Here is a 24522-nt window from a genome sequence, read left to right on the forward strand (position 1 = left end):
TAACAGAAGATAGTTGGAATCTCATATTGGCTCCTGCATTCAATTCTGTTACATGTTACTTTGGCCTTTTTTAAAAAAAATATTTTTGAGAGAGACAGAGACAGAGAGCATGTGCAGGGGAAGGGCAGAGACAGAGCAAGACAGAAAATTCAAAGCAGGCTCCGGACTCTGAGCTGTCAGCACAGAGCCCGATGCGGCACTTGAACTCATGAGCCCTGAGCTGAAGGTGGATGCTTAACCGAAGTGCTACACCCCTGAGCCTGTCCGCAGTGTGTTACGGTGTCACCCCCCTGCGTCTGCCCACAGTGTGTTAGTGTCTTCCCGTGCTGTCCAGCAGCAAGCAGTCTTAGCAGGTGTTGGGAAAAATAACAAGCTGGAGGGAGAGACACTCGATGAAAACTTGCACAAAATCCCAGGCTAGTTTCACAGCTCTTGGTTTTCCTTTTTCTTTGTGGTTTATGCTATTGACCAGTTTTGGGGGCTCAGATACTTCATTTCATACCACTCTTCTCAGCAAAACAGAGAGCACTTTCCACACTAGTAAGATCAGGAGACAAAACACATCGTTCTGCTCAGTTTCCAGAGCCTCTGGCTCGGAAGGCAGAAGTTCCTGAGGTACGCTCCTTTCTGCCCATCTCCCCCTTCTGTTCTTGCCCCGGCCTCACTGCCCGCCACGTTCTCGGGTCGGGGCGGGGGGCAGGCCCAGGGGTGTCGGCCTGGGTGTCAGTGAGGGGAAGGGCACTTCCCCAGTGAGGGGAGGGGCTGCCATCAGGAAGGGCTGCGAGGAGCAACGTCCCTGGGGCACGAGCCACCGAGCCACCAGACGTGCGCCCCAGGTCTCGTGTGTTCCACACAGTGACATTTCTCTCAGGAGGCCCCGGGCTCCCACCCCAGCCACTCTTACTTATCCTGAGACACGGGTACAGTTTTAATAACAGTTAGTTTCAACTTTAGCTGCAAACTCAAGAGACGTATTCTCCCTCTGCTGCCACAAAGCAAGGCTCCCGACGGGGCAGGGGGAGGACTTGGGAAGCAGAACAGCAGGATCTGAATTCGGCTTGGCCGTCCGCCCTGCTGCCTGCCCTCCACGGCAAGGGTCCGGTGTGGCCTGGGAGTGCTCAGCCCGGCATCATTTCCGAAGGCCAGTGTGCCGACCCCTCTCTTCGGATGGACACCTTTTCCTCCAGGGAAAGCCAGGATCAGAGCTGTCCCCAGTTTTCTGCGGGGTGGGGGTTCTGATTTTGGCAGAGCATGAGAACGCTCCACCTGGGCTGGGAGGAGGAGGCAGTGGTGAGGGCGGTATGAGGGAGACAACACATTCCCCCTCACACCCTGGGCACATCTGGCGCAGGAAGAGGACATCTAGCTCTCGTTGTACCAGTTTTCTCTTAGTTTTATTTACATGCTTGAGAGCACCAAGCACAAGTTACGGTAAGGGCCGCACAGGGCAAGGACTTCAGTGAGGCTTCCTTGAACACAGGACTAAAAGCATCTTTCGGTATGGAAATTACTCACCTCTGCATTCTAGCTCTTGTTTTCCCCCTTCTTTGTCTGCAGAAGTTCTGGTCATTATTTTTAATCCTTCACTTAAGCTCTCAACAAAAATTATTAAGTAAAAGTCAAAATTAAAATTAGTGCTGGTGCTTGTTACCATAAGTATTTTGATAGAAGAGGTGAAACTCATTATTAAAAATGAGATCGGGTGTTACTCAAGATTTCCCCTCTTTCTACATTTACCTCCACAGAGAAGCCATCCATTTTCATGTCTTCAGTGATCACCTCTCGCTCCCCTGCCTGTCCTTCAACGAGCTGTGAGCCAGGGCGGCGGCAACCGTCCCTCCTAATTTTAGCGTCGCATCCTGAAAGCCTGGTGACTCTTGGACCCAACTCTTTTCTTTGTACAGAAAATCCAGCCAGTTCTCAAGTATGCTGATTTTTCCTTCAGAGGGGATCTGCCACTTTTAAATCCTTGTTGTTCCACTGAGATTAAGCCAACAGCCTCTTGGATGACATCACTGTCACCAACTTTGACCCCATCCAAAACACACGATCTGGCAGGTGAGTGACATCACTGTCACCAACTTCGACCCCATCCAAAACGCAAGCTGGGCAGGTGAGTGACATCACTGTCACCAACTTTGACCCCATCCAATATGCGCAGCCGGGCAGGTGAGTGACATCACTGTCACCAACTTTGACCCATCCAATATGCACCCGGGCAGGTGAGTGACATCACTGTCACCAATGCTGCTCCCCTCCAATTGGTACACCAGGTGAAACTTCCTTATTTTCACAATGCCACTGCTTCAACTGAAAATCTTACTGTATCATATCTCAACTATTCTGTCCTGTTTGAAGGTCCTCCAAAACCAGACCCATCCTAAATTATTTCCTACTCTCTCCTGCATGTTCCCTCCACTCAGTGTTCTTTGAGACAATGTCTGCTCAAAGTGTGTATGTCCCTGAAACGCCCTCCCCTGGTCCCTCTATCCTCCCCCCAGCAGTCTGTACAGTGCCCAGCCCTTGTTTTGTGTCTGTAACTGGCCTCTTTCTTGACAATCCAAGTCCTTACTGTTCTCTCTCTCTCTGCTCAACTTCCAGAGAACTCAGTCAAGTTGCCAATTTTAGAGAATATAATAGAGTCTAAGTTTCCTCATCTGTAAAATGGGAAGCTGGACTAAATGATCCTCAAACTAATTATGAGTTGCCTCTTCCTAATCAATATATTAAAGAATATCTTGAAGCCAAGCAGTTCTCACTCAAAGTGAGCCCATTGGCCACCTGCCAGAGCTGCTGCAGGAGGGATTCCTGGGCAGACAGACACTGGTCCAGAGCCTCCATTTTATACTCTCCTGTACTACTCTCGAGTGTCACCGTACTGATCAAGGACCTGGAATGAACTGTGAGCTCCTTGAGCAACCACACCTACCAGAACTGCAGCGTGGACAGTCTCCGAGTGAGGAAAGCCCATGCAGAGAATCGCTCCCAACCCAGAGCCCATGCTTTGAGCCACCAACTATGCCTGTTGCCCAGCGTCCTTCCACCCTGGGAATCCAGCCTCCATAAATGCGTGCATAAATCTCTATCATTTTTAAAAGTACGATTTAAAAAAATCTCGGTATCACTCATCTATGTTATGATCTCAGATGAGAGTCATTACTCACCACTCTGGAAATTCCTGGCCTCCTGCTACTTTATTCACAAAACCACATCTGTCACCCGCAGAATCAGGCTGCTGGGTCTGAACCTGGAGTGGGTTCCATGAAATTCAAGCCCTTTCAAGATGATCAGAAGGATTTTTCCTGAGAAACTTCTGGGTACCCCAAGGATCCTTCCTGACTAGAATCATTTTCTGGTTTCAAAAACCCAAGGGGATGGCTTTCTTGGGGGAGGAAAAATTTGTCAAATGATTAGGAGGATGATATTTCTAATATGCCCCTGCTTAACATTATGTCTGCTTCAGGGTTCATCTCTAAATTCATTTGTGGTCTGAAAAAGTGATTGATAAGAGATAAAAGAAAAAAGTTATAAAAAAGACTAGGATTGCTGATACCTTCTGTCTCTCCAAAATACTGAGTATGTCATCATGAGACTGTCCCACATTCTTCTTTCTCATGAAGACACAAGGCAGAATGGAAAATAGAAATGATTTTCTCGAGGTCACTTAATGAGTCAGTCTTGGAAAGGGATTAGAATTTGGCTTGATCCTATCTTTCTCTTCTGAATTTTGTCAAAAAGGTCAGTGTGATCAGCTAGAAGAACACCAAAACCGTGACAGCAGTTTCTGCAAGGAGGTACAGATTGACATCAACAGCTTAGCTTTAATTTCACTTGAAAATAGAGTTCTTGCACCTAATTTTCATTTAATTTGCAGATTTTTATCAGCTAAGCCCTAGTAACTTATCCTACACCTGATGCTGTACACTTCATACTCATAAAAGAAAAAAGTCATAAAAGAACTAGCTCTAACTGATTAGATTGCTTGGTTGACAAGGCAGCACAGCAACCTTACAAGAATGGTTTTTAAATCAAATTGCACCAAAAAGTGAAAGAGCAAAGCTAAAAAGGAAAAGTGCTGAGAAGTATGCCACATGCTGTCTTTAAAGTGGCCTGGGTTCATCTAGGTTGAGAACTTGCTCCCTCTGGATTCAAGGTGGACCCCTCAGCTGCGCGCGCGCGCACACACACACACACACACACACACACACACACACACATTCTCACACACATGTGAAGGTACAGGTATATAGTTTTCAGGGCTCCATGCAGAATGTTCCTCCTCCAGAAACTATTTAACCCCCACAGGTGAGGCTAGGTGCTTCTCCTATAAGAGTGCTCATGACATTTTATTATAATTGTCTTTGTTCTACTCTCAGCTCAGGGAGAGGAAGGATCATGCTGTCTTGGTCACTGTGACACTCCCCAGAGCCTGGCTGGACTACTAAATATATTTTGTGGAAAGTAAGTGTTAATGGAAACTGTAGTGCTGGTGGGGCCAAGAGATGAGTAAGAAGCTTAGAGACCCAGCCAGATGAAGGGGCAATGACAGAAACTCATTCGATGGAATGGCACCTGCCAGCATAAAGGTCTACTAGATGGGTCCTGCTATTTAAATACATCAAGCATGCATACTGCAATATGGATGAGCTGGTCACAAAGCACCAGATAGTGTATGAACTGTCCAGAATAGGCAATTTTTTTTTTTTTTTTTTATTAAGTAAACTCTGCCCCCAACATGGGGCTTGAACTCATGACCCTGAGATCAAGAGTCTCATGTTCTACTGACTGACTGAGTCAGGCACCCCCAGAATAGGCAAATCTATAGAGAACAGACTACCAAATATGCCTAGGCCTAGGGATATGGGAAGATTGGCAAGTGACTTCTACTGGGCAGTTTCTTTTGGGGGTAAAAAAAATGGTCTCAACTTGAATGTGGTGATGGTTGTACAACTCTGTGCATATACTAAAAATCACTGAATTGTATACTTTAAGTAGATGAATCATAATGTATGTGAAGTTGACCTCCATAAAGCTATTAAAACTTAAAAAACACATTGAGAACTTGAGGGCACTTTTAATAAACTAAATATATTTTACTAAATAAAAAATACTTGATTAATGATAGAAACTACCATGATTTACAAGGCAGATATGAGTCATAATAACGCATATGTTAGATGTTGCCTAACAACTGTCGCTGGGGTGGATAACGAGAGAAACAATCTTCACAGCCACAAAAGGTAACTAAGCGAGGGTGAGAGAATGTATCTAGTTCAGTTTAACTGAACACCACGAAAATAACTGAAATGCATGAGTGAATAATGGGGAGCTGCTGTAGGCACCAACATCTTCTCTCCTTGCAGGTCAAACAGACTGCTTGTTACCGAAAACAGAGGTGCTAATCATCCAGGAAACACTGGAAGCCAAAAGAAGTGAAGAGCTAATGAAGAAATTAGTGCCAACTGACTGACTCCATTGTGTTGCTGACAAAACTCCCACTTGGCTTCCACCAAGCATGATGCATTCATAGCGGGCCTCACCTTAACTCTGCTTCTAAGGGAAATGGAGATTTTACAGAGGTACCTTCTGGAAAGTTCAATCACCAAGTTTACATTGTGGCATATAATGGTATTATCATCATCAGCCAAGAGAGAAAATGGTGGTCACACAAATAACAGACGATCAAGATCCAGACAGAATGAAGACTTCTTGGTAAAACTTTGCTTTGAAAGCTATTGGCTACGTAATCTTCTAGAGCAGTGGGCTGGCAAAGTTTTTTGTCTGTTTGTTTGCTTTTAATGACAGGTCAGACAGTAAATGTTTTAGGCTTTGAAGACCCAGAGGCAAAACTGAAGACACTATGCAGGTACTTACAGAACCAGTGAAAATGCAAAAACCATTCTTAGCGTTGGGTTTGGCCCAGGGGCCATGGCCTACTGACTCTTGTTCTAAAGGTTCCAAGTTTTTAAGAGTTGGAACTATCAGCTTAGCTGCTGAATCAGAACTCTCTCTCCAAACTTCCTGAGAGCCAGAAAGCAGAGGTCCAATGAATAAGATCATAACAACTAATATCTGATAGATCTTTCTGGTACGTGAAGTAATTTTGTAGAAATTACTTTATTCTCATGACAACGCTATTAGGTAGATAGTGTACAGAGCTTCCTGTCACCCAGGGCTGATCCCTTAACTGCAAATTCCTTGCTCCTTCATTTACATTCCGAGGATTTTCTATTGTGAGCACGTGGGTTTCTTCTCTCATGACTGCAGAGAGGGAACGATAAGCCCAAAAGCCATGGGGACACGTGCAGCAACCCTGTTCAGATGCTCATGACTGTAGGAATTTCAGTGACTTCCCTGGAGGTGTGAACACACAGAGGCCCTGTAAAGCTTAACTGTGGCCATTCACTAGCGTTCAGTGAGGCTGCTCTGTTTCGCCACCATGAATACCCTGAAAACACAGAGTCCTCATCACCTCCCCGCTGGTCTTCTTCCTCCAGCATCACCTTTTCCACTGATCGCTCAGATTTTGGCCCAAATAATCCTCCTTAAAAACAAACCTAGGGGCGCCTGGGTGGCTCAGTTGAGCGTCCGACTTTGGCTCGGGTCATGGTCTCGCGGTTTGTGAGTTGGAGTCCCGAGTCGGGCTCTGTGCCGACAGCTTGGAGCCTGGAGCCTGCTTCAGATTCCATGTCTTCCTCTCTCTGCCCCTGCCCTACTCGCACTCTCTCTCTCTCCCTCTCAAACATAAACATTAAAAGCAAAAACAAAAACAAAACAAAAAAACCCCTAACCTGCTCTTCTGCTTAAAAGGCTTCATGGACTCATTACTTCTAGAACAAAAGGAAAAATAACTTTTCGTGTGGCCCAAGACCCCCTCTCTCCCGGCCTCTGCGTTCTCCCCAGCCTCACCTTTCACTGCCTCTTAGGGAAACCTGTGCTCAGGCAAATGCAATTGCTTTTTGCTCCCACAGCTGTTTTGAGCCCCTCTGATTTCTCACAAGGTTCCCTGGGCCTGAAACGCCTACCTGAAAGTGGGCGTCTTCAAGATTCCCTCAGCCACACAGGGAGGTCAGGACTCTTGCTTTGCTGCATACAAACTCCAGCAGTAGCTCAGCACCTGGGACTGAGTCATCTACCCTCTCCTGGTGGAGCTGCAGACCTCTTAAGGGTCAGAGGAGTGTCCTTTAGTCCCTCGGGGCTACACGCTCCAGTAGGACCAAGAGAGACAAAAATACGTAAAACACACAGCTCCTGGCCTTCAAGAATTCACCCTACTATTGGATGAATGAATAAAAGACAAACTTGTGAAAAGTTATGTGATGGCCCCTAATGGAAAAATGATCTGCAGCTGTAGGTACCAAAATGACTAGGAGCTGTCACCAGCCACACGGCCAGCGCCTCTGTGGCGCAGGGGGAGAGGAGAGAATCTGAGAGTGGAGTCACGGCGGACCTAACACCCTGGCCCACACGGACGCACGCAGAAGTGGGAAGGCTATGGTGTGGGTGGCAAGGAGAACCACAAGGAAGGACTGGGGCCTTACCATGTGGTGAACTCAGCAATCACAGCTACAAGTCCTCGAGACCATCATCCAGGGGCTTTTTGGCAGTAACCACCATGGCAGGGTCCAGAAAGATCACATCGTAAGGACATAAGGACACTACACACTTGACCCCCTGAGTGCTCGGGTCTCAATCTTTAGATGAAGCAAGGTCTACAGTCTCCCCACTGTTCGTTGTCCTTTAGAGCCGTGCAATCTGTAGACACTATGGAGCATTCTAAAAGCGTTTTCAGTGGTGTAAACTTGGGTGAATGGAGCTGTGATGACCACAGCTGTGTCCTGGAATTAGGCCAGTGGATCAGACGGAAGGGATGCTGTTTCTCCAATCCACAGGTGGCTGCTCTGTGCTGCATTCCCAAGGACACTCCTTTCAAAAGTGAACCAATTCTTTCTGAGTCTCGTGGTCTTTTTCTCCTATCTCTGCTTGGATTTTTAAAAAAAAAAAAAAAAAAAAAAAAGTTTATTTTTGGGAGAAAGAGAGCACGAGTGGGGGAGGGACACAGAGAGAGAGGAAGACACAGAATCTGAAGCAGGCTCCAGGCTCTGAGCTGTCAGCACAGAGCCTGATGCAGGGCTTGAACCCACAGACCGTGAGATCATGGCCTGAGCTGAAGTTGGATGCTCAACTGACTGAGCCACCCAGATGTCCCTCTGCTTGGCTTTTAATTTGCAGGGGTGGGGGTGGGTGGCACCTGAATCTGAACACCCGCTCTCCCATGACCCCTCAAACACTGTCTTCTCTCTGGTTTTCTCCTTACCTCCCTGGAAATGCTTTCCTTCTTCCTCTCCTCTCTGTGCTCTGGGCACATGGATCTCAGGATATCTTTTTTTTTTTTAATAAGTGAGTCACATTTTTATTTATTTATGTTTTTAAAGTTTATTTTATTTTTTGAGAGAGAGAGCACACACACGAGCCTAGGAGGGGTGGAGGGACAGGGAGAGAGAATCCCAGGCAGGCTCTGAGCTGTCAGCAGAGCCCCATCCAGGGCTCAAACTAACGAAACACGAGACCAGGACCTGAGCCAAAATCAAGAGTTGGATGCTTAACCGACTGAGCCACCCAGACACCCTGTGTCAGGGTGTCTTTAATGGTTTGCTTCACACTTGTCCTCTTAGAGGTTATTTGTATACTTTCCAACCCTAATTCACCTGTATTCAGCTGGCCTCAGTACATTAATTCTGTAAATACTGATTATACACATATTTAGTCATTAATTCCCTAAATATGTGAGTTCCCAACATGTGCCCAGCATTATTCACATACTGGAGATACAAAGAAAAAGTCTCCACCCACCCCTGAGACACACTACTGAGACAGGGAAGTCACCCAAGAGTGAGGTTGAGCGCCATGAAAGAGACACCCAGAGGCTGTAGGAACAGAGAGAGGATAATCAGAGCCGACAGGGGAGGCTCAACAGGTTTCCCAGAGAAGGTGATATCTGCAAGGGACACGGGGGTAAAAGGAGTTAGGCAGGCAGACCTTGTGTGTGTGCTGGGGTGGGGAAGCTGGCGTGGGGATGTCTGTTGTAGGCAGAGCGAGGGGCAGAAGTGAAGGCAGGCAGTGAGAAACAGTGGGGCTCTGACACACTGCAAGCAGCTGAGCAAGGTTACCCTAAGGCTGCGTGTGGGGCCGGGGGAGGCCATGGAAGGGCTCTGGATAATGAGTGTTAATGACCTTAAAAGCCATAAAGGGCTTCAGGAGTTGGGTGGAGCAAAACGGTCAGATTGGTGGCGTCAAAGAGATCACTCTGGGGAACGAGTGGGGCTGGGTGGGGACAGGGAGGTGATCGTGGCAAGACTCCAGGTGGGATGCAGAGAGGGAGTGACAGCTTTCCTTCTCTCGGGTGAAGCCAGATGTCCTGGCTCAGGTCTTTGGGCAGGTGATGGTGCTCTCTGTGAGGGGAAGGAGTGAGGAGGAGAAGCCAGTTCAGCAAAGAAATGGAAGGCATCAGGTGCCTGTGGAGCATGTGAGTGGAGATGCCCAGTAGGCGGTGGGAGGTTTAGGTGTGGAGCCCAGGAGAGAAGAGTCTGGTCCTAATCTAGATCTGAGCTGGAGCTTAGTGGGGTGGACTGGAGGGACTGGGGGTCCCCTACTGGGATGACTGAGCCTCAGGCAATAAGAGGGAGTCAGAGGAGCTCAATGAGGAGACTACCCTCATCCTGGCCGTGGCGCTCACAGAGCTGAATTTCAAGATGGCCTCCTATCTGTCTCCTCCTCCCTGCTCTCCCCTTTCTCCCTTCCACCATATGCACTGCAAGAAGATGGATTTTTCTAGAACACTGTCTACCTTTACTACCAGCTAAACTGCTTTTCACAGCCTCCTATGTCAAAACCCAAATCTGCTGTCAGGTGTAAACAGCCCTCCCTCCATTACAGGTGCAGCATGACTTCCCATTTCTCACTATGTGCCCTCCACGCCTCAGTCAAGGGGCCTCTATCATGTGCATGCTGGTCCTCTGCTCAGGGGATAATCTGCCTCGTGTCAGCCCACCCAGTCCTGCCGATCCTTCCAGGCCCTGAACCCACACAGTCTCAGGCTGCACTGACGGCACTTCTTCTCAGACACCTTACTGCTCCGGGAACTCAGGCCAGTGTACCGTTGTTCCCGGGTTTTATCTCATTCAGTCTGTCTGCCCAAGCTCCCTGAAGTTGATCACAAATTCGTTAAGGGAAAGGACATGTTTTTCACTTCGCTTGTGCCCACAGAGTACCCACCAGTCTTGCTCAGAGTTTCCAGTAATGACCGACCGACTCTAACCCCAGAGCCAAGTGAGGCCCACAGGGGGTGGGTGACAGAGAGAACTAAGCCACTGCCAGGCAGTGAGAGGAAATATGACAGAACAAGGCAAAAGAAATAAAAATGAATACACTGAAACAAACATTCCAAAATAATGCTGAAGTCTTATCTATCAGAAACCTCCACCACAGAAGAGGGGGACAGAGTGACTCAGCCAACAGACATGAGCCAGCCTCTATCACCGGCCACCCCAGGGTTGGCACATGGACACAGAGGCCATGAGGGCAGAGATAGAGGCCCTGTCTCGCTTCAAGGGTGAACCAGCTACTGACGGCAACAGACACCAACACTGAGCCCTCATACACCATCCCTCGAGAAGAAGCAAGTCGGTGCGAGACTGACTGCACCGGGCCCTTCTCTCTGGAATGTGCCCACCCCCAAATTCATAGTTGAAGTTCCTAACCCCCCATGTGACTGTATTTGGAGACAGGGCTTTTACAGAGGTAATTAAGGTTAAATGAGGTCCTAAGGGTGGGACCCTGATCCAACAGGACTCATGTCCTCATAAGAAGAGATGCCAGGAGCACACATACTCTGGGGCAAGGCCACATGAGGACAGAATAGGAAGGTTGCCATCTGCAAGCCAGGGAGAATCCTCTCCAAATACCAAACTTCCAGCACCTTGTCCTTGGACTTCTAGTTTCCAGAACAATAAGAAAAAAAATTTTCTGTTGTTTAAACCACTTAGTCTGTGGTACTCGGTTATGGCAGCCTGAGCAACTATAATAAAGGCAGCAAATCTTTTTTTTTTTTAATTTTTTTTTAACGTTTTATTTATTTTTGAGACAGGGAGAGACAGAGCATGAACAGGGGAGGGTCAGAGAGAGGGAGACACAGAATCCGAAACAGGCTCCAGGCTCTGAGCTGTCAGCACAGAGCCCGACGCGGGGCTCGAACTCACGGACCGCGAGATCATGACCTGAGCCGAAGTCGGCCGCTTAACCGACTGAGCCACCCAGGCGCCCCAAAGGCAGCAAATCTTAACTGAAATCGACACATATTCAGGTTATAGGTCTGTCTGCCTTTTCTGTCAACCACCATCACTAACTGTGGGGTTTACAGAAGTTTCATCTACTGACCAGGGTTCCAACTAACATCACATCAGACCACAAGGCCACTTACAACAAAGTATGCACAGCAGCAAAAAGACCACGGGATGTAGTGACCCTCACGTATCATATGACCTGGGAGCTGCCACCTTGCCAGATCAATGAGACAGCCAGTTGAAGGTGTAAGCGAAATGCCAGTTTGGAGAGGATGCCCCACAAGGACAGCACTCTTGGCCCCAGCATACAGTGCAGACCCTAAATCAACAACCGCTATCCGGGGCTGCATCCCCAACAGTTGGATCTTGGAAATAAGAGACAGGAGGGGATGGGACCCTGATTACCCTCTTACCCAGTGACCCACTTGGGAATCCGGCTTCCTGCCCCTGAAACTCTAGACTCAGTGGGTTTAGAGAATGTGCCTCCCAGGAGTGGAATGCTTCCACCAGGGACACAGTAAGAGGCCATTACATCTGGAGTTACAGCTGTGGCCCAGTCATTCTGGGCTTGTGTGCCAAAAGACCAGCAGGCAAGGAAATAGATCACCACCATGGCAGGATTAATTAGCCCTAATCCTCAGGAAAAGGCACAGACAGGGGGACAAAAAGTAGGAGGGAAAAATATGTGCAGCACCAGGTGCTGCACTAGGACATCACTTGGTACTCCCCTGCCCCGAGGTTTACAGTAAATAGATAGACAAGGGCAGCAGACACAGCCCGAGAAAGGCATGGTGACAGGGACTCAGACCCCACAGGGATGAGGCTCCATGTCACTTCACCAAGTGTGCCTTTCAGCTGAGAGTGGAATGGGAAGTAGTGGAGGGAGACGATGACCAGTGTGGCCTGGAGACCAGCTGCAGCAGAAGGGGGTGAAGTATGTCCTGCTAACACTCCTCTTGAAGGTTTCTCCTGGGAAAAGAGCATCGCTGGAATCTGGGAAGAGCCGCTCCGAGAACTTATTACGTGAACCAGGAGGATGCAAACGGCACAGGGGGTGGATACTTTGGTCCCCCCTCCCCCCCCGAGCCGCACCTCCCCCAGGACTGAAGGCTCCACCTTCCTGCTGCTGTGGGGGTGCCGGCAGCTGACACCTCTCCAGGGATGCCCCCTCTGTGGATGGTGTGCATCTGACAGCCAGTTGGCCCAAGACCTGCAATCTGTACCCAGTGACTGACCGGTGGAGGTTCCATGGTTCAGCTCCTGGGCCGGATCTGGGGTTCTCTCTGTTCCACAGCTCTCTGTAAGGCTGGCTCAGACCCTCTTCATAACTGCTGTTCAGCCACCCTGTGTCCTTCGCCACCCCTCCCCCAAAAGATGCCGATCCTGACAATGTTGTCTGAGAAACTTCATGCACAAAAATGTGCCTGGGGACGCCCAGCTGAGCAATGTAACTTCCCCGGCTTGCTCATGAGTACAAGGTCCACAGCTACCTGACAGGGAGTCCAGGCATACTGAAGGCACCTCAGTCAATCTATTTCCCCCAAATCTGCTCTTCAGATGTTGGTGAAATGGTGCTGTCATCGATCTATTATATCCCATCACCTAAGCCAGAAACCTCAGAATCATACCCTCAGAATGGTACCCTATGTCTTTCTCTCCCTCACAGCTCTGCCCGTTCTGCCTGGAACATATTTATACTCACAATGACTTCATTTTTGGGACACTGATTATTCTTAGTTCCCATACTTTTCATTCTTCCTTCTGTTTCCTTGAAGGATCCAGCTCCTCCTCTTGCTACATACAAAGCTTTGTCTATAGCCTATGTTCATCGTGGACGTAATTCTCTTAAAGAACTCATCTAGCACCTTGCTAGATGCATCTCTCGACCCTACAGAGCTGACTCCAGATCTATACCTCCAGCTCTGACCTCTCTAAGAGGGAGGTCTGTTCTCCGCATTTAGCACACAGATACATCGCAGGTATCTTTGTTGTATGCTTCAGAGTCATCTCAAGTTCAAATACATCTCTGGGGAACAACCTGTGCTTCCCTCTTTCACCAGTGGACTCAGCCTGTTAATAAGGGGCCCCTTCTTCTACCCCAGATACAGACTTTGGGACTGACATCTCCAATGGGACACCAGATGCCACACTCGATCTCACTTCTCCAGACCAGTGTGAGGCCTGCAGACCTAATTCTCACACCCAGGGAAGGCAGGAGCTAGAGAGATGGCAGGAGAGAACAGTATCCTCTCTCATACCCCAGATGGTAAAGATGGAGACAAGAAATGAAGAGCCCACTCACTGCGCTGGCTCACAGAATGGCGAAGAAAGATCAGGTATGAGGTTTTGGCTGATAGATAGTAACCCTTGGAAGACAAGTGTGCTAAGAGAGTGTTTGAATACAGCAGTGTTTGTAGATAAATGCTCAATATTCCCTGATGATTGATACCAAGCCTACAAAAACTGCATTTATTTGATTCACTGGTTGTTCCCCTGAAATTTTCTTACCTCCGTCTTCTCTCCATTTCAACCAAGGAAAATCAAGAAGTTTTAAATGTGCTCTTCACCCCAGAGCACATGATAATAAGCACTTTAACAGGAAGACATTGTGGCTTTTACAAGATCATAAGAACAGATAAATATCACGTCTTGTTAACTAGGTTGGTGTTTCTCTAAGAAATAACGTTTATCTAATAGAAGTGGAACAAGAATGTCCAGTTTGACCAGTCTTTCAGCTGCCATTTATTTTTTTACCTTTAAAAAACCCCGAGAATAGCCACTATCAGAGACCTACATCCCACCTGGGAAAACGTCAAATTATCCACACTTTGACCTGCAGGACTGAAATATCCTCTCTCCTGCACACACAGCCATAGAGGCAAGCATACCCAGGCCTCTGAGAGCTTCTGCGGATCCCTATCTTGTCGCTCACCTGCTGCCTCTGTCTTCTCACTTGGGCAAACTGAGACAGCATCAGCTGCCGGTCCAGCAACTCCATTGTCTGCTGTCTCTGGATGTCCACTGTGGCCCCCATTCCGACTCTGGCTTCGGCCGTGGGTTCTGAAGATGAGAAGATGGGCTCAAGTGTCCGGGAAAAGAACTGTGCCATCCAGCTGGGAACGTAGAGAACCCGGTGAACTTGAAACATTTTGCTGTTGTAGCAGATGCCTGATATCTGAAAGAGGAAAGTCCAGCTGGGTTGTTTCACTGTAACAATGTTAAAGAACATATTTAACACAGAAATCAATAACCACAAGGTATTTCAGATCGTATTTTTCATCATTTTAGCAGTGTCAGGTGATAACCAAAATCCTACCAAGTTGCTGAATGATAAGCAGCACAAATCAACAAAAATTTATTCAGTAAACAAATTTGTTTTTTTAAAGCTAGAAGAGACAGCAAAATTCTAACCACGTAACACTCAAAGTACTGGTAAAATATTTAAAAAGCAATATTTTCTTTTAAAAAAAGAAGCTATCTAAGACCTGGTTATCAAAACACTTTCACACTATACTAGCACTGTGGTTACTCTTATTGGCAGATGGCCATCAAAGAGAGACACTGGCAGAAAACAACTTTAAGGGTGTAATCCAGCCATGTAATACATTGATCAGAAAATAGGGGCGGCTGGTGGTTCAGTTGGTTGAGCGTCTAACTCTTCATTTTGGCTCAGGTCATGATCCTAGGGTCATGGGATCGGGTGCCCGCATGAAGCTCAGTGCTGAGCATGGAGCCTGCTTAAGATTCTCTCTTTCCTCTCTCTCTCTCCCTTCCTTTCTCTCTATCCCTCTCCCCAGCTTCTGCATGTGTTCTTTAAAATAAAATTTAAAAAATTATCAGAAAATAAAGACAATTTAAAATTTACATAGTGTTCTAGTACATTTTTCAAGTACTGATTTTTCTAGTTTTAAAATCCTCGCCAATAGTTAGTAATTAATAATTCTATTTACAGCCAAGCCTACAAAACTCATATCTTTAAGGTAATTCATATGGTAATAGATGTCTAAAGACTCTTGGTTTTCTAGGTTAAGTGAGTATGGCAATTCCTTTGTAAAAAAAAAAAAAAATCTTTAGGGGCTCCTGGACAACTCAGTCGGTGAAGTGTCCAACTACGGCTCAGGTCATGATTTCACAGTTTGTGAGTTCAAGCCCACGTTGGGCTCTGTGCTGACAGCTCAGAGCCTGGAACCTGCTTCAAATTCTGTCTCCCTCTCTCTCTGTCCCTCCCCTGCTCGTGCTCTGTTTCTCTCTGTCAAAAATAAGTACATATTAAAAAATTTTTAGTGAAAAAAATATTCTGTGAATTTGATTCTTAGGATAAGAGATTATTCACACCAAATTAGAACATAACTGATAATATGCTAATAGGAGAAAAGTACACTTTAATATTTTCTTAATAAAATTTAAATCAAGTAGGCAAGACTTGTTGAGCATCTAGTATACACCAGGCACTGTTCTAGGCACTCAGGGGACAGCAGAAGACAAGGTAAACAAGATCGTACTCTCAAGGAGGCAACAGTGGCCAACATGGAGAATACACAGTAAATGAGCAAACAACAATTCCAGATATGTTCTGTGAAGGAGACAAAATAAAGTGGCTTGGAGAAGGGACCATCTTTAGGTCAGATGTCAGGGAAGCTTTGGAGAAAGTGACATTTGAGCAAATATCTTCAGGATAATGGGATGCCAGTGATTCGAAGAACTGGAGGAAGAACATTTTAGGCAGTGAAAACAGCAAATGTGATGCAGGAGTGAGCCTGGGAACATCTATTAGAAATCTTAGTGGTGATATCGACTGGGCAGTTAGATAGACAGACCTGGAACTTAGGGGGGAAACTTAGCACAGCTAAAGATTTAGAGGTCACAGGCACCGACAGCGGTTAAAGCAATGGGACTAGATGAGATAACAGCAAGGGTGCGGGACGAACAAAAGGGCGAAGAGGACTTAGGATTCAACCCAGCAACATTCTGTGGATGGACAGAGTAGGAGAAGCGAGTGACGTGATCTGAGAAGGGCTTTCAGGGGACAGGAGGAAAACCAGGAGGGCTCAGCATCACTGAAGCAAAGAGAACAGTGTTTTAGGCTGGGAACAGCTGGTGATGAACCACACAGCTCCGCCACGTTCAAGCAGGACAGGGAGGAAAATGACCGCTGGACTTGGCAAAATGGAGGCGTCTGATAACCTTCTAGGAACAGCTGTGGTGCAGTGGTAGGAGCCAAAGACAGACTGGAGTAGAGGGAAGAGTGAAGGTAGAGGAGCTCTGGTTTCAAATAATTTCCATGTCACTTTTCTCAACAACGGTACAGAACATAGAAAATGAAAACAAACAAATTCCACGTTCAGTGAAACTAGAAAGCATCTGTAATCCTGAACTACACTAAACCAAATGGAAAACACATTGAGGAATTATAAAATACCTTGGCATATGGGGAAAAAAGGTAAATCCAAATGCTGGCAAGGTGGCTCAGAGCTCAGACAGGCTCAGGGATCAGAGGCAGGCGGGGGTGAAATGGGGCACTACTTCACTCTGTGGGAGAAGCGGTCTGGCCTCCTGCCCCCACCCAGCATGGTGCATGCCACCCCTACCCCCCCCCCCCCCCCCCCCGCCGCCTCAGTGTGGCTCGTGCCTACTCTCCTCCACAGGGAGAAGGTAAGAGCTCTGTGGGGCACGAATCAAAGAGGCTCTAAAGTGGGCAGAGCAAGACCAGAGGGGAGGCCTGGGGTTCTACCCATGAGATTCCACACAGAGGAGACAGGTCCTCGCAGAGGGCCCAGAAGAAGACAACAGAGCAGGTGCAGGGAGAGGGGGACTCTACTTCAAGAGATAATAGTTAAAAGAGTTTTCCAGAATTAATAAAGAATACAAATCTCAGATTGGAAATGTTCAAGAAGGACAACAAAAGGAAATTGATATCTAGATTCACTGTAGTGAAACAAAGAAAGAAGTCCTTAAAAATAACTGGAGATAAAATATAGACAGCCTAGAAAGGAGAAACAATGAACTCTCTGCAGAACAGCAAACTGTTATAAAGAAAACTAAAAAACTATAAAAAGGCACATAAAAAAAAACGCTAGTAATAAATAAAGGCATCATATCCATGAATAGGAATTTACCAAATTGTTAATATACTAATTTTCACCAAATTAAGATATAAATTCAATATAGTTTGAAATAAAATCTTTTTTTTAAAAGTTTATTCATTTTGAGACACTGAAAGAGCAGCATGAGGAGGGAAGGGCAGAGAGAGAGGGAGAGAGAGCATCCCAAGCAGGCTCCTTGCTGTTAGCACATGATGCCCCACGTGGGGCTCGATCACACAAACCGTGAGATCACGACCTCAGCCGAAATCAAGAGTCAGACGCTTAACTGACTGAGCCACCCAAGTGTCCCCAAAATAAAATCTTACTAGGGTTTTTTGTTGGAACTTAAATAACAACTCTAAAAGGCATTTGGAATATTTAAAGGTTAAGTGTTAAAAACATAATGTTGGGAGAAACAATGCAGACAAAAAAATGTATACATTATATGATTCCACTTTTGTAAATGGATTGATCTGAACTATATATAAATAAAGTGGGAAAACCAGGAAGGGAGCATGAGGGTGATGACCATATGTCCTAGGAGAGGAGTCACAGGAGGGAGGGGCGCCAAGAGGCTTCAGAGACTGCTAGGACTCTAGCATGCATGGGTCTCAGGTGTGTTCACTTTACACTGATTTGTTGGTTTCATGACATTTATGGTTTAGGCACATTTAGTATACCATATATATATATGGCATACTATATATACTATATATATATATATATATATATATATAAATATTTTAAACATATATAGTATATATAGGCTATATATATATATATATATATATATATATATATATATATATATAAACATATTTTAAAATAAAAAAGAAAGGATCCAGAATGGCCAAAGTAATTTTAAAGAGACATAATAAGGCTTATCAGATTTTAAGATCTGATCTAAAGGTGGAATAACTAAAATAATATGGTCTTTATGTAGAGCTACCCAATCTACCTAAGGAACAAGAGCACAGAAGGAGACTCTGGAGTCCCTTATGGTAAGGGCATGTGGTACACAGCAGGAAAGGGTAAGTGGAGGGAAAGACCAGCTGAACTCAACATGGGGATAAAGACAAAACAGACCCCCTCTCTCCAACACCATGCATCAACTCCCAATGCATTAAGGAAACAGATAATTCACCGTACTTTAAATCTCTCTGCACAAAATATGGAAGGCACATCTTTTTGACACTGGGATGGGGAAGGATTTTTAAATATGGATCAGAGAGCACAAACTATAAAAGAAAACATACATTTATTTAGTTTACAATTCAAAAGCTACAGTGTGCCAAAAAGTCACCATAAATGAAGGGACAAGAGCCTAAGGAAAGTACTCAGAATCCTCGAAGTCAATCAACAAAGGTAGTATTCAAAATAAAGAGTCTCTATACATTTATCAGAAAAAGACAATCAACCAAACTTAAAAAGCAGGTGAACAGGCAATTTCAGAAGAGGAAGTTCACAAGGGCAACAAACACATGAAAAGATTTTATTCTCACTCGTTTTTAGGGAAATGCAATGTTAACTATTATAATAATTTGGAAAAAATGGGAAAAATCTGGGATCAAGTTTTGGTGAGGACGAGGAGACCTGACAACCCTCACAGTCCTGAGGACAAGTAAAATGGTGGTTCAAGCTCTCTGGAGATCAATGTGGCTGTGACCAGACCTGAGCTGAGCTGAAGGCTTGCCTCAGGGAATGCTCTACTGCAGTGCTGTATTTAACAGTTAGGAAATGAAACAAAGTGTCTCCAGGAGATGAATGGTAAAAGACCGGCTTATTCATCCAAGGGATCACTAAACAGCAGTTAAAATAAATTGGGTGTATGTGTGTTCATATATTTTTTATTTAATTTATTCTTTAAATTAATTAATTAATTTTAATATTTATTTACTTTTGAGAAAAAGAGAAAGCGTGTGAGCAGGGGAGGGGCAGAGAGAAAGTGAGACACAGAACCGGAAGCAGGCTCTGGGCTCTGAGCTGTCAGCACGCCGCTTGACGTGAGGCTTGAACCATGAACCGTGAGATCATGACCTGAGCCAAAGTTGGATGCTTAACCGACTGAGCCACCCAGACTCCCCTTAATATATTTTTTAAATGTATCATACATTGTAGCCATCTTTCCCCATGATTTCAAAATTAAAATAATAGTATAGGCTATTTATGGACACATATAGTAAGTACAGAACCACAGAGAGTGTCTTCTTCTACAGCAGGATGGGGAAGAGGGGAGTTGTGGGGGTAGCACTATCCGTGTGTGTGTGTGTGTGTGTGTGTGTGTGTGTGTGTGTGTAATTTTTTTTTAACAAGGAAAGAGATAGGAAGTGTTATGGCAAAAACATATAATGGATTGGAGGCAAGGAATTAGAAATGCCTTTTCTAAAGATCTGGGTAGGAAGGAAAACAGAAAATAGGGCTGTATTGCATTGATTTTGCTGAAGATAGCAATGTGATGTTATAAACATAACAAAATAGGAAAATAATTGACCAAATTAGAACTGTGAGATTTGAATTAAATAAAAAATTTAAAATGTTTGCTTTTTCGATTCAAAGCCTCAACCATGATTGTGAGTTTGTCTATTTCTCCCTTTATTTCCCTTTTAATGTCTTGTATGTATTTGGAAACTGTTATTAGGCACACATATACTTATAATTGACCCTTATCATAACAAAGTATCCCTTTTTGTTTTTAGTAATACTCCTATAGCAACCTACTTTGTCTGATATGAATGTGGCATTTCAGCTTTCTGTTTCCATGATATATCTTTCTTTATCATTTGACTTTCAACCTTTGTGTGTGTGTGTGTTTACAGTGTGTTCTGTAGGTTGTATATAGCAGTTTCTGACTTTTAATTCCAGTCTGACCATTTCTGCCTTTTGATTAGAGTGTTGAACTCTTCATACTTAATGTACTTACTTTGATATATAGTTGGATTTTGCTATTTGGTTTCTATTTGTCTCATCTGTTTTTTGTTGTGTCTCCTATTTTTCTTTTGTGTTAAAACAATAGTTTTTAGTACTTCATTTTAATTAATTAATTTTTTTAGCAATATCTCACTGCATATTTTTCTTGTGTTTGCTATAGGGATCTTACAGAATCCATCTTTAACTTACCACAATGTGTTTAGAGTTAATATTGAATTACTTCAAGTAAAATATAGGAAACTTGCAAGAGTTTAGTCCCACTTAACATCACCCCTATCCAATGCCACTTTTTTGTCTTATATAGTACACCTATATACTTCATACTATCAATATGGTGTCATTTTTGCTTTATGTAATCATGTTTTTTACAGAAATTAGGTAAAATAATAAAAATCCACAGCTTTTGCCTCTATTTAAAGAGATCACAATTTAGCAGAGGTTCTTAATTTGCAGAGTAGGGGAGTAATCGATTCTTTCAAGGAACTGATGAAAGCTAAAGATTTTCACTCTCTTGCCCATGTCTATGCCTGCCCCCCACCATCATGGAAACACTCACCAAAATTGTGTGTTCAGTTTCAGTAAGGCCATCCTGTGAACAATTAGGATAATTTATAACCCATTAATAAATAAGTATACTACTGTAAATTCTGGCAGGGATAAAACAGGGCTTTTGTGCTCATTTGCTTAAATTTCATCGGAAGGGTTCGCTTCCTATTTGAATGTGTGCTCTGGAAGAGGAAGAAATGTGGTTGGTTTTGATCCGTTTGACCACTGTACCTAGAACAGTGTCTGGCACATAGTAAGAATCCTTTAAGTATTTTCTGAGAGAATGGCTCTACAAAAATAAATACGTTATTTTAGATTCACCTGTCTATGCCTCTGGTACACCAGTATGACCTCAAGTTGTCAAATAAATAAAATGCTATTCATAAATGTTTTAGCTATTCATAAAGGATTAAAATATGAAGAGCTCAGGCAGTTTAGTTTCCTATTAATATTTGATAATCACCACCCTTTTCTACGACAAGATGGGGAAGTTAAGAACACTTGCATTAAATTCTAAGTTATATACCTCATTACTACCATGAGCTTTCAGAGTGTATTATTATTACACCACATTTAGACATTACTTTTTTTAATGTTTACTTATTTTGAGAGAGAGTGTGGGCACTTAAGCACGAGAGGGGCAGAGAGAGAGGGGGACAGAGGATCTGAAGCAGGCTCCAGGCTCTGAGCTGACAGCATAGAGCCCCATGTAGGGCTTGAACCCACGAACTGTGAGATCATGACCTGAGCTGAAGTTGGACACCAACTGAGCCACCCAGGTGCCCCTTTACACATTACTTTTAACTTTAATTTTCATAATCGCATAACCCTATCACATACTGGGACTTCTGAATGAGAGTTTTCTCGAAACACACAGTTTGTGGGGGGGAAAAAGACAAAGAGGCTTTAAAAATAGACCAGATGCTCAAATTTGCATGTCGAGAGGCCAGGGGAAACACTAACAGAGGGGCTCCGGTTAGGCCCTCAGAGCGGGAAGCCCAAGATCAAGCTGACAGGCCCAATGACAAGGGACAAAGCAGTAGCACTGGTCTCGGGAAGGCCGGGACTGAGGTCCAGGATGACCAGATATGGAACAAGTGGCTTGGTCCTGGGAAGGCCAGCTAGAGCCAGAATCAGAGCATTCAAGCCACAGGAATCAGGAATCCTGGCCCAGGAAAAGAAACCCAGAGGTCAGGAGAGCATTCTAGGCCACGTGCAGTTGAAAGCACAGACCAAAGAGCCAGGCCACAGCCCTGGATTAGTGCTAGGAGCTCCCCATAAGCTAACAGAAGCTATTACCTCATAAATCTAACTGAGAATGTAAAACTCAGGCAATGCTTTTCTTTTAGGCCATTAGTAAACATGGGCATCAATTACACTTATGCTGATTTTTCAGGTTAGTAGTCCTTTTAGAAAGGGAACCATGAAATAATGCTCATCGGGCAAATAAAGAATTTAATTTGCCGGGCATACAGTAGGTGAAACCCTCTTGATCATAGACAGTAAACCTCAAGTGTCCTCTGGTCCTGCTCAATATTAGCATGAAACCACAGCCGACAAAGGTGAGAAACCATGACTGGGCAAGGACACCCACCCAGGTGTTTAATGATCTCTTTCTGCAGGCAGCTGTGGCTGAACAGAAACCTACAAAGCAAACTGCACCTTGGGGTCCTGTGAGCCATGGTCCCAACATTCAGAAACCTATCCTCTAATGGGACAATAGGATAAACACCAGGAGCTGCTCTTCTGGGGAGAAAGCGCTGCATTCACAAGACAGGGACGAACCAAGGGAACAAACGTCCCTTGGCACCGGGACCCTGTCATAAGGACTTCATATGCACTCAGGTCCTAAAGAAACCAGACTGACTGAGGTTTTTCATCCAGCATTTATTCTCTCAACACATACTTAACATTTACAATGTGCCAGGCTGTGTTCTAAATGCTGGGATACATCAGGGAGCAAAACAAAATCTTTTCTCTTAACAGAACTTACATCTACCTATTCCCTTTCTTCATTAAAAGAAACAAAGGAGGGGGGCGCCTGGGTGGCTCAGTCGGTTGAGCGGCCGACTTCGGCTCAGGTCACGGTCTCGCAGTCCGTGAGTTCGAGCCCCACGTCGGGCTCTGTGCTGATGGCTCAGAGCCTGGAGCCTGTTTCAGATTCTGTGTCTCCCTCTCTCTGACCCTCCCCCGTTCATGCTCTGTCTCTCTCTGTCTCTCAAAAATAAATAAACGTTAAAAAAAAAATTAAAAAAAAAATTAAAAAAAATAAAAGAAACAGAGGAGGAAACTTTGGAATTACTTTTTTTTTAACCCAAAGAATATGTATGCAAATTAGAATTGCCTAAAGTTATTTCTGCCATTTGTGATTAATTATGAAATGATTATTCTTTTCATAACAGACTGAATCATGGGACTTTTGCATTTATTGAAAGAGTCTTGCAATCTTGCTCTTTGTCAAGTGCAAAAATGATTCAGATGAACTTCTTGTAGCTTTCCTCTCTTTTAACATCACTTAAAAAAATTTTTTTTTAAACGTTTATTTATTTTTGAGACAGAGAGAGACAGAGCATGAACACGGGAGGGGCAGAGAGAGAGGGAGACACAGAATCTGAAACAGGCTCCAGGCTCTGAGCGGTCAGCACAGAGTGAGATCATGACCTGAGTCGAAGTCGGACGCTTAACCGACCAAGCCACCCAGGCGCCCCTAATATCACTTTCAAGTATCTGATTAAAGCACTGGGTATCCTGATTCTTGGGGAGTTAAACTGGAAAAGGGATGGAATTAGATTGATCACAGAATTTTTCTTTTCTTTTCTGTTCTTTGCTTTGAGGAAAGAGGGGAAAGGGACAGAGGGAGAGAGAGAATCCCAAGCAGGCTCCACCCTCATCATGGAGCACAACACAGGGCTCAATCCGACAACTCTGGGATCGTGACCCAAGCCAAAATCAAGAGTTGGATGCTCAACTGACTGAGCCACCCAGGTGCCCCACAGATTGTTTCTAAATAAACTGTCTTAGGAGGCTGCTCTAAACTTCTCCTTTTGGAAAACCACAAATAACAATGCTTATATACAGAAGTTTATTCTCCTTCATGTTATAAAAGCTCTAACTAACTTAACTGCATTCCAGGCAGCAGAGGGAAGAAAATGAGGGAGGACAGAAGGACAAACGCTACTTTAAGGAGCCTTTCCAGAAGTCCCACCAACATGTGGGTTTACAGCTCACTGGCCAGGATGCCAGGATTTAATGTGATGGCAATACCCAGACGCAATGGAAACTGGGAAATGTGATATTTATTTAGTTGGAGGCAATATTGACCCAAATGAGATGAAGGTTCTGCTACTAAGGAAAAAGTATGTCAGGAGACGAGCGTCTTCAGCACATGGGAAAAGCTTAATCAGGTATACTAACATAAATCCCTTTCAATACTCCTTTTAACAAGGATATCATCCCCCTTTAAAATTACATTCACTTTCATAAACTGATTTAAGAAAATAAAGAGAAAAGAGACTTATATTGAAACTTGTTTCCTAAATAAACTAAAAATGAATGTGAAGATGTAGGACGAATTATGCGTTTACAGATATAGACTCAATGGTAAAAAACCCAATGCTTTCTAA

The 24522-nt window shown here is 44.7% G+C and overlaps 1 protein-coding gene across 7 annotated transcripts in view; it reads right to left on the reverse strand.

Annotated features, from left to right (window-relative positions):
* Positions 1-24522, reverse strand: part of UBAC2 (UBA domain containing 2) — a 266972-nt gene that overhangs the window by 30705 nt on the left and 211745 nt on the right. For all 7 annotated transcript variants that reach the window (XM_058744182.1, XM_058744171.1, XM_058744155.1 and 4 more), the window contains one exon: positions 14275-14517. In XM_058744182.1, coding sequence (XP_058600165.1) covers positions 14275-14517 — 243 coding nt within the window. The remainder of the gene's footprint in view (positions 1-14274; positions 14518-24522) is intronic.

This window comes from Neofelis nebulosa, chromosome 1 (assembly GCF_028018385.1).
Source record: "Neofelis nebulosa isolate mNeoNeb1 chromosome 1, mNeoNeb1.pri, whole genome shotgun sequence".
NCBI classification, from domain to species: Eukaryota; Metazoa; Chordata; class Mammalia; order Carnivora; family Felidae; genus Neofelis; species Neofelis nebulosa.